Below are 17,487 nucleotides of genomic sequence, written 5' to 3' on the forward strand. Positions count from 1 at the left end.
TATGTTTTGTCAGTGGTTTACATTTTTATAATAAGCCTACAACTGTAACTTTGATTACAACTATAACTACACAGTTGAGATTGCTTGTTTGAATACTATTGTGTAATATAACCTGGAGGTTGGCAACGCTGGTGATCATTCCGGCTTTTGATTCTCTCTCTCTCAAGTTCAGGCTGCAGCTCCTCGCTCTGCCTTCTACATCTGTCTTCATTGTGGACTTCCATTGTCTACCATCTATGCTGCTAATTGTGCAATACGATATCATCTAAAGTGTACTTACCTTGGAAAGAAGAATCCACCAGGTCCATTTTGTATCTTTGTATAACTATGTATATATTGCACGTATTTTGTTTGTTGTCATCTTAGAGTTAAGTATTCACTAGTCACCTTGCACTTTTAATATAATTATATTGCATTGAGATTTGTGTGCTGGTTTTGTTTTGTAACATGACCTGGAGGTTGGCAACGGTGGTGGTCATTCCGGCTTTTGATTCTCTCTCTCCCTCCCTCTCCCCCCCCTCCTCTCCCCAGCCGGAAGTTCAGGCTGCAGCTCCTCGCTCTGCCTTCGACGTCGCCCGGCTCGGCTGAGGGGGAGGGAGCGGAGGCGTCCTTGGCGGCGCAGCGCCCCCCAGCGGCGGCAGCGGCCTGAGGAGAGAAAGGGAAGAGGGAAACAAGCAATGGCGGCCAGTTGGTGTGTGTGACTGAGCGGGGAAGCAGGAGGAGGAGGAGCAGCTCCGCTCGCCTCCGGGGCCCTGGTTCCTCGCCCGCCAGCAGCAGCAGCGGCGGCGCCACCGTCGCCGCTCCCCAAAGCGGAGGCGGCTGAGGAGACCGCGGCAGCGCCGCCTTCCCCCTTCCCTCCCCCCCCCTCAGTCCCTCCTTCCTCCCCTCTCCTCTCCTCTCCGGGCAGAGCCATGGTGAACACCCGCAAGAGCACCCAGCAGCGGCTCTCCGGCCAAGCGGCGGCCCTCCCGGGGCCCGGCGGCCCTTTCATCTCGTCCAGGACCCGCTTGTCCAGGACCAGCGCCAAGGCGGCGGCGGCGGCGGCAGCCTTGGCGGCCGGGCAGGAGGAAGACGCGGCCCGGGTGAGGACGGCGGGCGGGCTGGGGGAGGAGGAAGAGCGGCACTGGTTGTGGGGGGGGGCTGCCGGTTCCCCCCCCCCCCGTGGTGGTGGTAGGGGGGGGCTGGGGCTTCCCGTCCCGGTGTGGAGCCCAAGCCTGACAGGAGCCCGTGCGGGCCAACTCTGCCTCCTTCCAGGCCTTTTCTGCACGGGAGGGGTTGGCCTTGGGTTGTTTGCAACGCTCTCCCGATGCACCTTTCCCCCCCCATCCAAATTCTCCAAACTCTGCATGGGGGGGTGGGGGCTTATTGTTGAGTTTTGTGCCTCTGTGGAGCGGCCTCGGTCTCTCTGTTTTGCTGTCTGCAGTAGTCGAAAAGGGCCAGAGTCCAGTAGCGCCTTAAAGACTAACAACAATATTTTCTGGCAGGGTAGGAGCTTTCTGTCGTTTGTTTTGCTCTCTTGTCATTGCTTCAGGGTTGTGTGTGTGTGTGTTTGGGGGGGGGCTTGTTGTGGTGCTTGCAAAGCGGCGTTGCAAGCGTGGGACCCCGGGGTTATGCTGTGTGTGAGTGAGGGGTTTTGTTGTTGTTGCACCAGGCTGGGTTGAGTCGCTGCTCTTGGGCTTTTATTTTTTTTTGGGGTGGGGGGGAGGGAGAGAGAGGACGTGAGAAATGTGTGCTGCTGCGCTGCGGAGAAGGAGGAGGCGGGCTGGGATTTGCAGCTCGATGTAAAAGGGAGGTCATTTGAGGTGGAATGGCTGTGAGCTGCTGGGGGTTGCAGCTGAAAAGGCGGCGCGGGGGGGGTTGCAAGAGGAGGCGATGGCGAAGGAGGGTGGCTCGGGAGGGGGTTGCGTCCTCTGCAGTCGGGAGCAGCTGAGGAGAAAGGAACATAATTTGCAAGTGTCTTTTTAATTGAATTTTTTTTCCTTGCCTGTTCTCACCCCTCCCTCCCTCCCTGGGTACTACGTTTCTGTGTGTGCGTGACCGTGGAGGAGGCGCAGACTAGATTGCCAGGCTCGCTGGTGCCAGGCAGGCTAGGGTAGAGCCAAGCGCCCCCTCTGGCGGAAACCTGCTTTGCAATTAGGAGGAGAACAAGGTTGGCGGGGGTGGGGGGACGGAGGAGTTAGGAGTTGCAAATGTAGTTAACTTTGCGCAGTTTAAAGGAGGGAATGGCCAGAGTTTTCTTTCTTGAAAATTTTGGGGGAGATTTGGTTGCGGGTGGGGTGGTGGAAGGCAGAGCGAACTGAACACGGGACATTTGTTCTTCGGGCACTGTCACACATGCTGAATAATGCACTTTGAATCCACTGTTGAGGCACTTTAACTATTGTTTGCAAGTGGATTTTGCCATTTCACTGTTTATGCATGGGGAGGGTTTGCCTTGGATTTGCCCATTTATTCATGGGAGGGTTTGCCTTGGATTTGCCGCTTTTTTAGATGCGCGTTCTCCCCATCCGAATTCTCAAAACTCTTCACGAGGGCTTATTTTTGAGTTCTGGGCATTTGCATGGGGAAAATGCGCATCTAGAGAGTGGCAAATCCAAGGCAAAACCTCCCATGTATAAATGTCTGCAGTAAAATCTAGTTGTAAAGTGCTTTGAAAGTGCATTATTTGGCATGTGTGAAAGCGCCCTTTGTTTCTTTCTGTGCCGTTTCTGACTCAGGAATCGCTTTGTTTAATGTTTTGTTTAAACTGGTGAATACAACCAGTTTAATTTTGGAAACTGGTCTGTTGTCATTTCGTGCTCTAATTCGTGGATTCTTAGAAGCTGTGTTTTATTCCTGTGTGTTGGTAAGGGGAAATTGGTAACCTGGCCATTATTGGATTGGCCTTTTAGAAACAAGAGTTGAAGCAAAAACAGTGTTGTGTTATTTTCAGGGGGCTTTAAGCTACTTATATCAGTCTGGCAGAGATGTTCAAGAATCTTAACAATGTTCACCGAAAAGCTGATTCACTGTAAAATTATAATGTGACCCTTACATCTGTTGGCCTGGCACACTGCTAGCTTAGAAAGAACATACTTTCTCCAAGGAATGGCTCAAAGGCTGTTCTATGTTAAACATGTTCCAATTATTTCTGTGCTTTCAAAGCACAAGGATGTGTTAAATGAGCGGTTCCTTAAAACATCTGATAGTTGTCAAGAGTGGTATTGGCCATTGCTTACACAGCAGAGACAAACATTGTCTAAACACAGCAAATTTCTCCTTGTGTAATAAAATTTCCACAGGACTGTTAGGGCTGCTTCACATTTCTAAATAGTTAGAAAAAGGTATGTGTATTTTGTAATGTGTGAAAGGCAGCACAAAATATGTGTTCTGTGAGTGTGTATTGGGTGCCTATTTATGTACTTACGTTAGAAATATTGCACGTGTTGCATTTCATATTTGTGAAATACACCTTTTCCAATGCAGAGATTAATCCCTGTGTTGAAAAACGTAGCATGTAATATAGCCCTCAGTTTTAAAACCTTTTATACCATCAGTACATCTTTTATTTCTGTCTTTTAATTTAATTTTTCTAATTTGTTCTTTACCCTCAGTTTATTGCTTGACCCTAGACACCCTTTTTCCTTTGCTATTTAAGTGTTGTGTGAACTAGCATAGAGTTAGGAGGTAGTAAAGGGCTACATGAAGATAGTTTCAGAGGCTAGCCGTGTTGGTCTGCAGTAGAACAGTTAGATATGAGTCTGGTAGAACCTTAGAGATCAATAAGGTTTTTGGGGTTACAGCTTTCGAGAATCAAAACACCCTTTTTCAGTATCTGGTGAAGAGAGCTTTGACTCTCGAAAGCTTATACCCCAGAAATCTTGTTGGTTTCTAAGGTGCTACAGTTTATTTAAAATATTAATAGAGTGTCTTTTCCCACACAGTGGTCCAAGGTTTATAAGAGTATGCAGACGTGCATACGGTTGTTGAAAACAATTAATATAAGACCACAGTGATGATAATCAATAAAAACAGCAAACAGAACATTTCAAGCATTTTTTTTTGCCATCAAGTCACAGCCAACTGATGCCAACCCTGTAGGATTTTCAAGGCAAGAGACTTTCAGAGGTGGTTTGCCAGTGCCTCCTTCTGTGTAGCAACCCTGGACTTCCTTGGTTGCCTCCCATCCAAATACTAACCAGGGCCAATCATGTTTAGCTTCTGAAGTCTGATGAGATTGGGCTAGCCTAAGGGTCAAGCAATATTATGTTTGTTTAAAGATTGTTAGAAGGTTCCACCTTCTCATAGCTTGTTTTGGAGAACAGTGAAAAGGAATCATAATAAAATTTTATTTACGCTCACCATAAGCATATTTTAGAAATGGTTAATTTAGACATAAATTAGCGTGAAAATGGCACAGTTAGTTGCATTCCCCAGGTATGCTTGGACTGCATTGTACTGTAGAAAAGTCTGCTTTCTTCGAAACACTTTTTACCTTTTGAAAGTTATTTACTTTCTGTAACTGTTTCCTTTCTTAGGACAGTTATTTTTTTTACAGTCTGAATGCCTTCAGTTTGTTGTTAAGCTGCTTAGACTGTCAGGGTTTTTTTTCCAGTTGTACAGTTAGTACATTGACTGCTATTTTGGTCTCACATAAATGTATGTTTTATTTTATATACCGTATATACTTGGGTATAAGCCGAGATGCCTAATTTCACCCCCAAAATGGGGAAAAATTAGGCACCCACGTATAAGCCGAGGGTGGGAAAGGAGGCCCCCCCCCGCAGGCTTACTTTACCGGGCCGCCGCCTGCCCGCACGCCTTCCCTGCAGGCCAGGAGCGGCCTGTGGGGCCTCCCAGCCGGGAGGCGCAGATCTGTTTAAAGAGCCCCCCGCACGCCTTCAGGGAAGCCCCGTGAAGGCGCGCAGGGGGCTGTTTAAACAGATCTGTGCCTCCCACCTGGGAGGCGCAGATCTGTTCCCCCCCCCCCCCGGCTTCACGGGGCTTTCCTGAAGCTGGGCGGGGGGTCTTTAAATAGATCTGCGCCTCCCACCTGCAGAGAAGGCATGCGGGCAGGTGGCGACGGCGGTAAGTTCCCCCCCTCCCTCCACCTACCGACCCGTGTATAAGCCGAGTTGGGTTTTCTCAGCCCTTTTTTTGGGCTGAAAAACTCGGCTTATACGCGAGTATATATGGTACTAAAAAAGCATTGAGACTTGGACAGGTGAGAAGGGACTCAAGGTTTGCGCTAAAATTGTCTGTGCTTCACAATACCTTGGGCTTTGAAAGACTTGATAAACTATTCTTTCGGGAGAAGGTCTTGGCTGTGAAACAGTGGTTTCAAAGCTGGTATGGCGCTTTCTGCACGTGCAGGGATTTCCCTATTCTTTTTTGCACAGCTTAAGGATTCCTGTGAGCATTTTTTTGATAGAACAGAATCAAAAGCCCCTATACAGGAAAGTCTTTAGGTTGTTCCTAAAGTCTACTATACTTGTTCTGTGTCTAACTGATTAAATGCTTTGCATTGGGTTTGTAGTTTATATTTGTTTTTAACCATTTGCTGTTTAGAAACCTGATGATGATTCTGCTCGATTCTGTTAAAGTTACAATATTCTTGGGGATAGAAGTAACGACATGCAAGTGACACTTGTCACATTAGGCTGAAATTAAGCTTAACTTCTGTGCCTGTGAGTTTGATGTGGTTGTGGCTACAGGTGGAAAAACTATATAGGTGGATTATTTTTATGATTTATATAAAACTTCTAAAGAATATTTTTGATATTTATCATACAGGCTACCAAACGGGATGATGCTGTCCTATGAAAATGTTATCTAGACCTTGTATGGTGTAGTTGGTTTACCCATATTTAGAAATGAATTGATTTGAAAGAAAATATAGTTAAATATTGATTGGGTTGATATATTTTATTATTATTTTATAGAGTTTAATCTGTTTTAACTGTTCTTGGTTTTAAATGTTTATGACTTGTCCCTTCAGGCCACGGGCCCTGCTGTGGGATATAAATCTTAATCTAAATACATAAAATAAATTATAAATATGTGCAATCATTACTTTTACAAATACTGTCTTATTTTTGTAATGCTATGGTAGTTGCAGTTCTAAGCATGCATACTTGGAAGACAGTCCAACTGAAATCAGTTAGGATTGACATCCGCATTAAATATACTTAGGGTCCAGCTCTGAACTATGTGTTGTTGAAACTGAAATGTTTCTTCATTTATTTAAAAGAAGAATTGCCTGGCCATTTGAGGGAGGGGTTTGGGCTCTGAAGGATTATTTCGGAGCTGGAGAAAATAATGTTTTGCAATCCTTAGTTGAGCACAATTGCAGTATTCAGATTAGTACATCCTATGAATAGATATATTTCTAATTTATTAACTCTGAAGTTGCTACTAAATGGGTCAGTTAGATTGCTGTTCTGCTGAAGTGGTTATTGTAGTTGTATATTAGTACTCAGAGGTAATGAAGTGACTTTTTTCTTGATTGATGTGTCAAGTCAGTCATATAAATGGGGCAGTTTGGAAGAGAAGTGGTGCTGTTGAGATTTTGTTGGAAAGTTCTTTATCTTAGTGTCACACAGATAGTGACATTCTCTTAAATGAGCTGTTTTGTTTGCTGTGATCATTTTCTTTGGTTTGTTATGCACATAGCTAATGTTATGGTTGTCTGTGATGCTGGTGTAAAAGTTGTTATTCTAGTCCTTTGTACATGATGGTCACTGGAGAAAGAGAGAAAAGTGAACACTTCCCATCAATATAGTGAGGATCTTTTTATTAGAAAAAATAGGTTTGCAAAAATCTAATACGTAAAACAATATAAAGTTACAAAATATGTACATTTCAGTTTCAGCATTTCCATTAACAAACAGGGTGACATAAGTATAAGACTGAATTTTTGTAAACCACCATAACCATTAGGAAAGCCAATATTATGTATTGGGGGGGATCTTGACATGTAGTAGAAATTTTTTTTGTGGGGAGGAGAAAGCATCCTGTGTCTTAAATCATCCACAGATGCCTGACATTTTGTCAGACCTTATTTTTGTGTCCTGTAGTTATAGTAGTGTAGAGTTGGAAGTGGGAGACTCTGTCTAGGTAGGTGCTGGTTTAGAATTGATACAGTGCACATAAGAAGAGTTGGTTTTTATATGCTGACTTTCTCTAACTTTTAAGGAGAATCAAATGGGTTTACAATCTCCTTCCCTTCCTCTCCCCACAACAGACACCTTGTGAGGTAGGTGGGGCTGAGAGAGTTCAGATAACTGTGACTAGCCCAAGGTTACCCTGCTGGCTTCATGTGTAGTAGTGGGGAATCAAACCCAGTTCTCCAGATTAGAGCCCACTGCTCCTAACCAGTACACCCAGCTGGCTACTTTCGTAGTACCTTTCGTAAAGTATCTTCGTGGGTCATCGGCTTGATTCTGTACCTTAATGTAAGTTGTTCTGTTCCTAAACTATCCTTAAGAGATACTCGTTCAGCAGCTTCTTGAAAAATCCCCAAGAAGGAAGTTGCATCACTTACTAGACTTCTTGTTTTGTAGCTGGCTTCTAACAGACATTGAGTTTTAGCTTCCTGTAATTTAAATCCATCGCTGCTTCTGTCCTTCTGTTTGTGAAGTACAATTGTTTTTCCCATTCTTTTTGACATACAGTAGAGTTTAAAACAGTCATTATGTCCTCTGCCCTCTCATTTTCTGTAGACTGTGAAGTTTGTCATCTTCAGTCTTCATGAGACGCCCCTTTTTGTACCTTTTATTATCCTTGATTTCATCTGGGCACATCTGAACTATAGAGTCGCTGGTTTAACATTCTTCCTTCTCTCTTGGCAGTTGATGAAGTTGTAAGGAGGTTGGAGTCACCCATGGAGAAGTTTAATTAGATTACACCTGCCATTCTACAAATCCCAAGATTCTTTGGAGGAAGTTCTAGTACTAGTTTGAGTTTCTCATCTAGGTGTGCTGTCCCTGATTCATTTGTAGAACAGCACTTCAAATAGCATCGATAGATGAGCAAAAACAGACAGGTATGCTGGCAGTACAAGGACATGGAAAATGCTAACTTTTTTCCCCACTGAAAAAATGGGACATTGCTAGTTAGACCTAAGAATCAACGGGCTTTTCTCCCACCATATGTCTACTCAAAACCACCCTCTCCAATCTGGTTTCTTGCCTTGTAGGAATACGGATGTGAATACCCCATACCTTTCTCTCTGTGGATAGGAGATGTTTGGTGGAGAAGGAAGGAAAATATTTGGTGGAGAAATGACAAGGAGAAAGTCTATCTTCCAGCTATTTTACTCTTTTGCTCTTGACCATAGACTGTTGCTTTGCTTTTCAGTAACACCCCCTCCTCCGAAAAAGAAAAAAGAAAACTCCTGTTGGGAGACAATTTACACATATCCCATATAGTTTTTAGCTTGCTCTTGAGTTTTGTCCTACAAAATCCTTAAAGGGAGGGATTGCGTTTTTCTTTTCGGGATAGCTTTACAGTTTTAATGCAGTCATTCTGTGGAATTATGTTTTGAAAGCACAATGTGTACTCTTGTCAAATTATTGAAATGTATAGATTTCTAACCTCAATTTTTGAATGACTTGAAATGAATTTTCTTTTTTTCTTTTTTTTACAGAAAATTCTTAGCACCCTGTAAACAGTTGAGCGTGAGCGTTTAAACAGTATGTTCATGTTTTGATTTATGCAAAAGGGATTGTAGAGACAGTTTGGAAATACTGTTGCAGCTCAGGAATCCTGTAATGATACACTGGAAGAGAAATGGTATTCATCCAAAAAAAGGCGGAAAGCAGTCAGAACAGTGTGAATATTGTTTTTAAAAAGCACAAGAGACTGATGATTTTTATAGTGGTCATGGTTTATACTAACAATATAGTTGTAAGCTATGAGTGCTGTGTTAAGTGCCGTCAGGTTGCTTCCGACTCATGGTGATCCTATGAATCAATGTTGTTCAGAATGTCCTATCCTTAACAGCCTTGCTCAGATCTTGCAAATTGAGGGTTGTGGCTTCCTTGATAGAGTCAATTCATCTCCTGTTGGGTCTTCCTCTTCCTGCTGCCTTCAACTTTTCCTAGCATGACTGTCTCTTCAAGTGACTCTTGTCTTCTCATAATGTGACCAAAGTACGACAGCCTCAGTTTAGTCATTTTAGCTTCTAGGGTCAGTTCAGGCTTGATTTGATCTATAACCCACTGATTTTTTTTTTGGCGTCCACGGTATCCGTAACACTCTCCTCCAACACCACATTTCAAAGGAGTCTACTTTCTTCCTATCAGCTTTCGTCATTGTCCAGCTTTCATACCCATACATGGTAATAGGGAATATGATGGTATGAATTAACTTCATCTTGGTTGCCAGTGACACATCCTTACACTTAAGAATCTTTTCTAGCTCCTTCATGGCTGCCCTTCCCAGTCTCCTTCTGATTTCGTGGCTGCAGTCTCCCTTTTGGTTGATGATTGAGCCAAGGAATAGAAAGAAATTTCAATTTCCTCATTGTCAACCTTAAAGTTGAGTAATTCTCCTGTAGTCATTACTTTCATCTTCTTGATGTTCAGCTACAGTCCTGCTTTGGCACTTTCTCCTTTAACTTTCAGCAGTAGTTGTTTCAAGTCTTCAGATTCTTACAATTAGCTAATTATCAGTGCAATGGTTGCTTCAGTCAACAAATTCAGTAGTGCTGTCATCCTAACCTTATTCTGTAGAAGTTTCAATGATATGTATGGATCGGCCTGGTTAAGGTTTCATGTCCAGCAGGCTAACAGTTTTGTAAAGTTGCTTTCTCTTAGTAGAACTGCAGTTCGTGTTACACGTGTTGCTTCCTACTGTTAAGTATGCAGAAATGAATTGGCATTAGGACAGGCTGAATTGGCAGCTTCCAGACTGTGGCTCATTAGTAGAGCATCTGCTTGGCATGCAGAAAGCCCCAGGTTCAATCCCTGGCATCTCCAGTTAACATCAGGTAGTAGGTGATGTGAAAGACCTTTGCCTGAATCCTGGCGATAGCTGCCAGTCTGAGTAGACTATACTGACTTTGATGGGCCGAGGGTCTGATTCAGTATAGGGCCGTTTCATGTGTTCACACTTAAGGACCATCTAACTTATGGTCCCACAAGGGACCATTATGACAGATTTGGTATTCCAAACATAATTTTCTGTTTTGGAATGCTCAGTCTTAATTTTTGTCTGTACTAATACCTTTGTAGAGGGCTGTTATCCTTTGATTTTTGTTCACCTTTTTCTGTCATTAAATATTTCTGGCCCTTGGGGCCAACTTTCAGTTCATTGAGGTATGTTGTTCCAAATTTTCAATTGTGGGGTTATATAATTCATGGTTCGTTGTGTCCTCCTATGTAACATTTTCGCTCTTTTCTCTTTGTGACATCTTTATGTGTAACCTCTGTAAAGGTACATCACTGTAATGTTCTGAGGTGATATGTGTTATGTTGCCTTGTTTTTGCTGCCAACAAAGACTCTTGCCTTAGAATTCTTAGTTGAACTTAAAGAACCCCCCTGAAGGGGGGGTGAGAAGCTCCTTTGGAGCCGATGTGACCCCATGCCGGCGTACACTGCACTGGCAGCAGGGGCAGGCATGCCACCCCCCGCCGCCAGCGTGGGGGAGGGGCGTTTCCAGGGTGGAGTTGCTTTTAGGCAGCTGTTTTCAATGGAGCATTTACCCATTTTTTGCTTTATTGTATTTTTAAAAAGGCCAGGAAGCCTCTGAGGAGGTGACGTGGCTCTGCTGCTCCCAGCCACCACCGATCTACCCCCCCTCCAGGATTGCTTTCTTAGTTGTGTATGGTAGTGTGGCAGAATGGTCAGCTCATGGGGGTGACTCTGAGGTGAAAGGGGATCCTTTACAGTTGTTTTTTTAAAACATGATTAGAGTTTATAAGTAAAACAGCATAAAAGTTTAGGTATGGTTAATAAAATAATGGTTTCAGATAGGTACATAAGAGTAACGGTTCCTTAAACAGACCTAGGCACACTGGCTTATTTTATCACTTGCCACCTAGCCCAATAACGTCTACAGTTTAACTTCCCAGTTTGCCACCCAGATAATAACTTCCACACAAATTAACTTCCAACTTGCCATCCAGGCTTATTTTGCTCAGTTGCCACTTAGGAAGTTAAGCTTTGTTGAAGTTATAAGCCGAACTTGCTACTCAGGATAATAACCCCCATAGAACACAGATTTCTCTTACACTCTACAGGACTTCACTCAAGCTCTTTCCTCCACACACACACACAGTGCTCAGCGCTAACTCTCACCCAAAATCTCTCTCTGAACCTCCTAGGCAACTCCGCTCCCTAGGGTACAGCTACCATCCAGTCATAACATACTTTACTCACCCATCCAGCCCCTCTCCTTCTTACTCTACAAGCCTACATTTTAGATCGCAGCATTTAAAACTCCGCAGCAACATAACATTTAAAACTCCACATTAAAACACAGAAATAAAAAACACACACAGTATTTACATGGCAAAACATCACATCGTAGAGGATTACCAAAATTTAGTAGCTTATCTAACAGTGTATTCACCTGTTTATGATGGTGGAATGTGTTTTTAAAAGTTGCCTGGGTGTGAGGCAACAGCAAACCTCGTTATATCCTTAATCTGTGGCCTTTAATTGGTATTAGTGATGCTTCATATGCACTTTTTATTGTGAAAAACCGAAAAGTTTAGGCTTTGTAAGAGAGTATTGCATATATTTCAGTCCCCCCCATTTCCATTTTTTCTGCTCCCCATGGGGGTACATCCCCCCTCCCTTGGGCTTCATAATTTCCAGAAATGTTACATCTTTCACCCAGTGTTACCTAGCCCACATATTGTAGCATAAGGTTTTATATTCTGAAGAGTCCGTGTGTCTGGTGAAGTAGGCGGTGGCCCACAAAAGTATGAAATACAGCAGGGTTGGGTAAGCCCTGGCATGCCCACCAACTGTGACAAACCAGGCTGTTCTGCTTGGTACCCAAGGCCAGGTCTCCACCCGAGCATCTAAGGCACTGGCATCATTCCGGGGCATGGGTGAAGGCAACAGGCATGGCTTATGCTGATCATCTCCTCAGACAAATTTCTGAGAATAGTATCAGTGATGCAGAGACTTGGCTTGTTCCAGATGTGTCTGTCCAAGTACAACCTCATCTCCTTCTCTTCCCCCCCCCCCCCAATTGGTTGACTGGCACACCAGCGTCTTCACAGGTAGTGTCGCACTTTATGGTACTTGGTCTAAAAAAGATTGCTTACCCCATAGTACTCTATGGGATCAATCTTAAACAGGAACAATCTTAAACAGGTCTACTCAGAAGTAACTCTAATGTTATTCAGCTGTGCTTGCTCCCCCTGTAGCATCTTCAGGATTGTAGCCTTCATTTGCTAGTCTTTAAGATGTTTCAGGACTCTTCATTGACTTTGCATTTAAACCAGCTAATGATTTAAAGAAGCAAGCAACATGCTTCTGCCGTTAGCACGTAGGAAATTGTGAGTTCCAGCTTATTCCTTGGGCCCATATCTCATCAAGGATTAGATACGCAAATGTGGCCTGGACACATCTCTACAGAAGCAGATAAACAGAGCTACAATTTGTCCTTCTGCTATTTCTTGCTTCTCTGTCCTGTTGACTCAGCTCATACTTAAAAGTGGGAATCCCCTTTGTATTGTTTGAATGTAAATAAAAGTCATCCTAAAGTTTTTTTAAAGTATTTCATTTATCGTCTGCTTTTTTTGCTGAGACTCAAGGAGAATTACAAAATCAATTCAAACACAATTCAGTTCAAGCACAGACCTCCAATAAACAGTGCAGTGGGACTAGGATTACGGGATTGTCTAAAGCAGGGGTGTCATGTTTGACACCCCTGCTTTAGACAATCCCGTAATCCTAGTCCCACTGCCCACGGGCCGGATCTGGCCCCTTAAGAGCTTTTATCTGGCCAGCTGAGGCAGCCCCCCCCCCCTCGATCTAGGCTGGTGAGGCATGGCCAGGCCCGAACAAGTGATATTTATGTCATATCCGGCCCTCGTAACAATTGAGTTCGACTCCCCTGGTCTAAGGTATGACATACCATACTACAGAAAGAGGGTTACAAAGGTAATGTGGTAAAAGGATGGCGATTCATATGATAGTTTGCATCAGACAACAATCCTATCCCTTATAAAAACAACCTCCTGAGTTGTTCCATTATACCAGTGGTTCCCAGCCTTTTTTTTCACCAGGGACCACTAGGACTTTTTTGTTCGGTGCAGGGACCCCAAGGTTCAAAATAAAAATTCCGACAATTTGAAAATAAACTTTAATCATAACTGTTAGTTAAACATTAAACTTAGAATAATATTTGAATATATTTTTTACAATAGAGAACTGTTAATTGAAAATATTAATTTATTATGGGTTTATAACTTTGTTTCGCGGACCTTAATTTAGTTCTCGCGGACCCCTGGGGGTCCACGAACCCCCGTTGGGAACCAGTGCATTATACTGTAGTCCTATACCTAGTGTTTGTGCTAAGATATGTTTTGAAGTTTTAAGGAGGCACGCTTGTATATTCGATATAGACATATCTAACATTGTTTGCTTTTGTTTATCTAAAGGCAAGCTGCTAATCAGACCAGTATTCTGTTTCTAATCTTTATTGCCTTACAATTCCAGACTTTATTTCTTTGGCAGTATTGTTGCGTTTTCAGAACTTCTTGTTTTGTTTTAATTCATTGACTATGGGTTTGGGTTGCTTTCCAAACAGTATATGTAAGAGAGCACATAGGAATCGAGAAGCAAAGGTGATATATATATGAACTCTGAGCTGGTCTAGCGCTCAGTCAAGGGCCTAGCAACTGCATTAGTAAAGTCATTGAACTCCTTTTTTTTTTTGTGGGAATTGCCAATAGTATTACATTGCTAGTGAGAGTTTTGTAACTCATTTCCCTCTTTATACATTCATATCCCCCCAAATATTTTTGTAATAAAATGAGATTAGTGGCAGGGGACTTAACCTCTGCACACACATATTAAGTGGCAATTATATCAAATTTTATGAATGACTTTTAACTGTTTCTAAAGGTAAAGGTCCCCTGTGCAATCACCGGGTCATTCACCCGACGTTTTCTAGGCAGACTTTGTTTATGGGGTGGTTTGCCAGTGCCTTCCCCAGTCATCTTCCCTTTACCCCCAGCAAGCTGGGTACTCATTTTACCTACCTCAGAAGGATGGAAGGCTGACTCAACCTTGAGCCGGCTACCTGAAACCGACTTCCGTCGGGATCGAACTCAGGTCTTGAGCAGAGCTTGGACTGCAGTACTGCATCTTACCACTCTGTACCACGGGGCTCTTTTTAACTGTTTCTGCTGATGGTTATATTCTGAGACTAAAACAAGACATAATTATGTGGAAACATACTTCTTAAGGGATGGTGGTTTAACTTAGTATTATGTTGCAGAATATAAACTTTCACATTTCTGTCATTGACACACCATTGTGTTTGTGCAACATTTTCACCAAAACAAGGTTAGGCTTTTGAGTTCTTATTTAAATCCATTCGGACAGTTTCACATCTAGCCTCTGCCAAACTATTTACCAAGCTCTGTAGGGGAAAAAAAATTAAAGTTGACAACTGTTCACTATTTCTTTTAATTCAGTAGATCTACCTTATAGAAATATTCTGGTTTCTTGTTACATATTTAATTTTAAAAAAATTGGTTGTATTTAACTTTTCCTTGATTTTAGTTACGCTTGAGTGTAGCTTGTTGCTTCATATCTTCAGGCAGTGATGCAATATTTCTGCCTCGTCTCTTCATCTAGTTGAGCTTTCACACCCTGCTTAAACAGGTTTGAAACCTGTTGTGTAGCTTCCCTTTCTACCTAGCACAGAATTACTCAGGATATTAATAAAGGAGTGACCTACATTACTGATGTAATAGTACGGGCACACCTTTAGGAGCTCACATAGCATGTATAAACATGGCTGTGGTTTGGTAGTTTGCCAGTAGTTTATATTAATACTTCTCTGTGTGTGTGTGTGTGTATTTTGTAGTGAGTTGAGTCACATACTTTTTTCTGCATTACTTAATGCAAGGTAGACCTGGCATGTACATTTACTTCACAGTTCTGCACAGGTTTTTTTTTGCTTCTAATGCTTCTGAACAGCCTATAAAATATAGTTTTCTAACTGCACTTGGAGAAATCCTAATTCCCTGACAAGATTGGTAATGCTAGACAATATGTTTGAAAGACAGCCTGTCTGCTGTTACTGATACTGCTCTATGCCATGTGGCTTGCAGGGTGTATTCCTAGAACATCCTCTGGATTCTCACGGGGCTAAAAGCTTTTCTGGTGCTCAACAAGAACTGAATGTGTGTCTTAGAATGCACTCCATCTTTTCCGTGTCAGACATGTAAGAGAATCACAGCGGAGTTATCCATATGAAAAGATTCCTTGAGGTCAGCAAATGTTCGTTCCTGTGACTGGGAAGAAAAATGTTGACGACTTCTCGGAATTTTAATAAACATTTGATATCTTTGTTGTCCGTTTTTAATGTTTGAGATGGCATCTATAATGAGAAAGAAGGTATAAACATTCTTCTGTAGAGTGAGGCTTTCTTTGGTTGCATACAGATTCCACTCCACTTGTAGAATGTATTGTATGATCCTTGCTATTCTTGGGAATCTTGCTTTTTGGCTAAGGGGAAACCCTCTACACCCACATGCCAGAACTTGCCAGAAAATCTTACACAGCTTCTTAAAAAAAACAAAAAACAAAACAGCAGTGTGAACTCTCGGTTCCCCCATATCTTCTTTCTAGAATTAGGCTTCCAAATTTTGGCTTGGGTATTTGATGTCTTTGGTAGAATTCCCATGGTTTGATAAAAAAGTAGCACTGGTCCGTAGTTTTCTGAACTGGCATTGATTTCTTTCTCCCCAAGAGGAGTAATAGAATATTTCTGTACTGGTAGGAGCCAGATGGCATAAAATGAGATAAACTTTTGCTTTTTTTCCCCCTCTCTAGAGAGATGAAGGTAGTGATGGTAGCTTGAGCGATAGCCACATATCTCCCCCAGCCAAACGTACCTTGAAACATGCTGATTCAGTATGCAAAGACAAATCAAAATCTCGCAGTACTGGGCAGCGAGAAGAATGGAGCATCTCAGCTGGACAGTCCCGGTAAGAATGTTAAACAGTATTTATTTTTAATTTTGATGTATTTTAATTGAAATGTCTTGGATGGTATCATATGGATGTAAGCCACCCTGAGCCTGGCCTCTGGTGGGATAAGAATCTAATTAAATGAATAAAATCTTGATCTGAAGAGTTGTCTGAAACTCTTTCTACTGTAAAATGATGCTGAATCTGCCTCATTTTGTATTGGGACTATTCGTTACATGAAAACAGCATCCTTGTGACTATTTCCCTCCCCCCTGTTCTGACCTGTTCTCCTGTGACCTTTCCATAATAAGTGAGACATCCAAAAGATGTGGAGAATGATGAGTTTGGAAGTATGGGGATACGGGTACACTTTATTGCACAGTAGAGTGTAGGCTAGGGAACTTGGCATGGGGTACTGTTTTGTTGGCATCTCAGTATTTTTTACAATGTGTGATTGTGCCATTAATCACTGGCTTTAGCCATAGCTTTTTGCCTCCACCAATGCGCGCATATGTGCGCGCACACACACGCACACACACACACACACACATAAAAGTCTACATGCTATAGTTGGTTGCTTCTTTCCCTGTTGCTTTTCTTTTGAACGTCAAGTTTTTGTTCATGGAAAAGCAAAATAATAACTGCATCTCTTAGTCTTTAAAACATCTGTAATTATGCAGGACTTCAGTGTAATTCTGTGTGCTCATTGAATTATGGCCAATTATTAACTCGTTTAATGTTCTGGTCCTAGTAGTGGAAAGCATGTGATCATCTTTGTGTCTGCTTCATGTTTACCTTTCTGTTAACCATGCCTTTGACTGTGAGGCTGCTCCATCACCAGGGCCCAGCTTAACCAAATTGACATAAAGCAACTTTTCAAGCCAGTTGGCCTGAACCAAATATGACTCATATGGTTGTCCTTGGCATATGCTGCTTGAGAGCTCTTTTGTTCTGCTACGTGCAGAATGGATAATGGATTGTTTGTGCCTGTACATAAATGGTGTATGAAATGCAGAAGCCCTTTTGTTTGGCGTATAGGATGTTCAGAGTTGCAGAGATAGTTGCCGAACACATCTGATTTTCTGCAGTTAAAAAACTGAACCGGTAACTTGGAAGTCACATGAGAGTGTGATCCATGAGTTTCTGGATTTTGTAGTAGGTAATATTTTTGTGAGTCCTGCTTCAAATATTAGTTGTGAGAAATTTAGAAGGGAAAAGAACTTGGGTGTCTGAAAACCGCACAGCTAATGTGTACTGTTATTGATGGTGATAAGTAAGCCTGTACACTGTTTGTAATTTCTGGAATCGGCATCTAAACACCCTTGCACTTTGCCCCTCTGTT

The 17,487-nt window shown here is 42.5% G+C and overlaps 1 protein-coding gene across 1 annotated transcript in view; it reads left to right on the forward strand.

The window, feature by feature from the left end:
- Positions 1 to 911: 911 nt before the first annotated feature.
- ATAD2B (ATPase family AAA domain containing 2B) overlaps positions 912 to 17,487 on the forward strand; it is an 85,067-nt gene continuing 68,491 nt past the window's right edge. The window contains exons 1-2 of the mRNA XM_056856892.1: positions 912 to 1,082; positions 16,009 to 16,163. Coding sequence (XP_056712870.1) covers positions 912 to 1,082; positions 16,009 to 16,163 — 326 coding nt within the window. The remainder of the gene's footprint in view (positions 1,083 to 16,008; positions 16,164 to 17,487) is intronic.

Source organism: Euleptes europaea, chromosome 10, assembly GCF_029931775.1.
Source record: "Euleptes europaea isolate rEulEur1 chromosome 10, rEulEur1.hap1, whole genome shotgun sequence".
Taxonomy (NCBI): Eukaryota; Metazoa; Chordata; class Lepidosauria; order Squamata; family Sphaerodactylidae; genus Euleptes; species Euleptes europaea.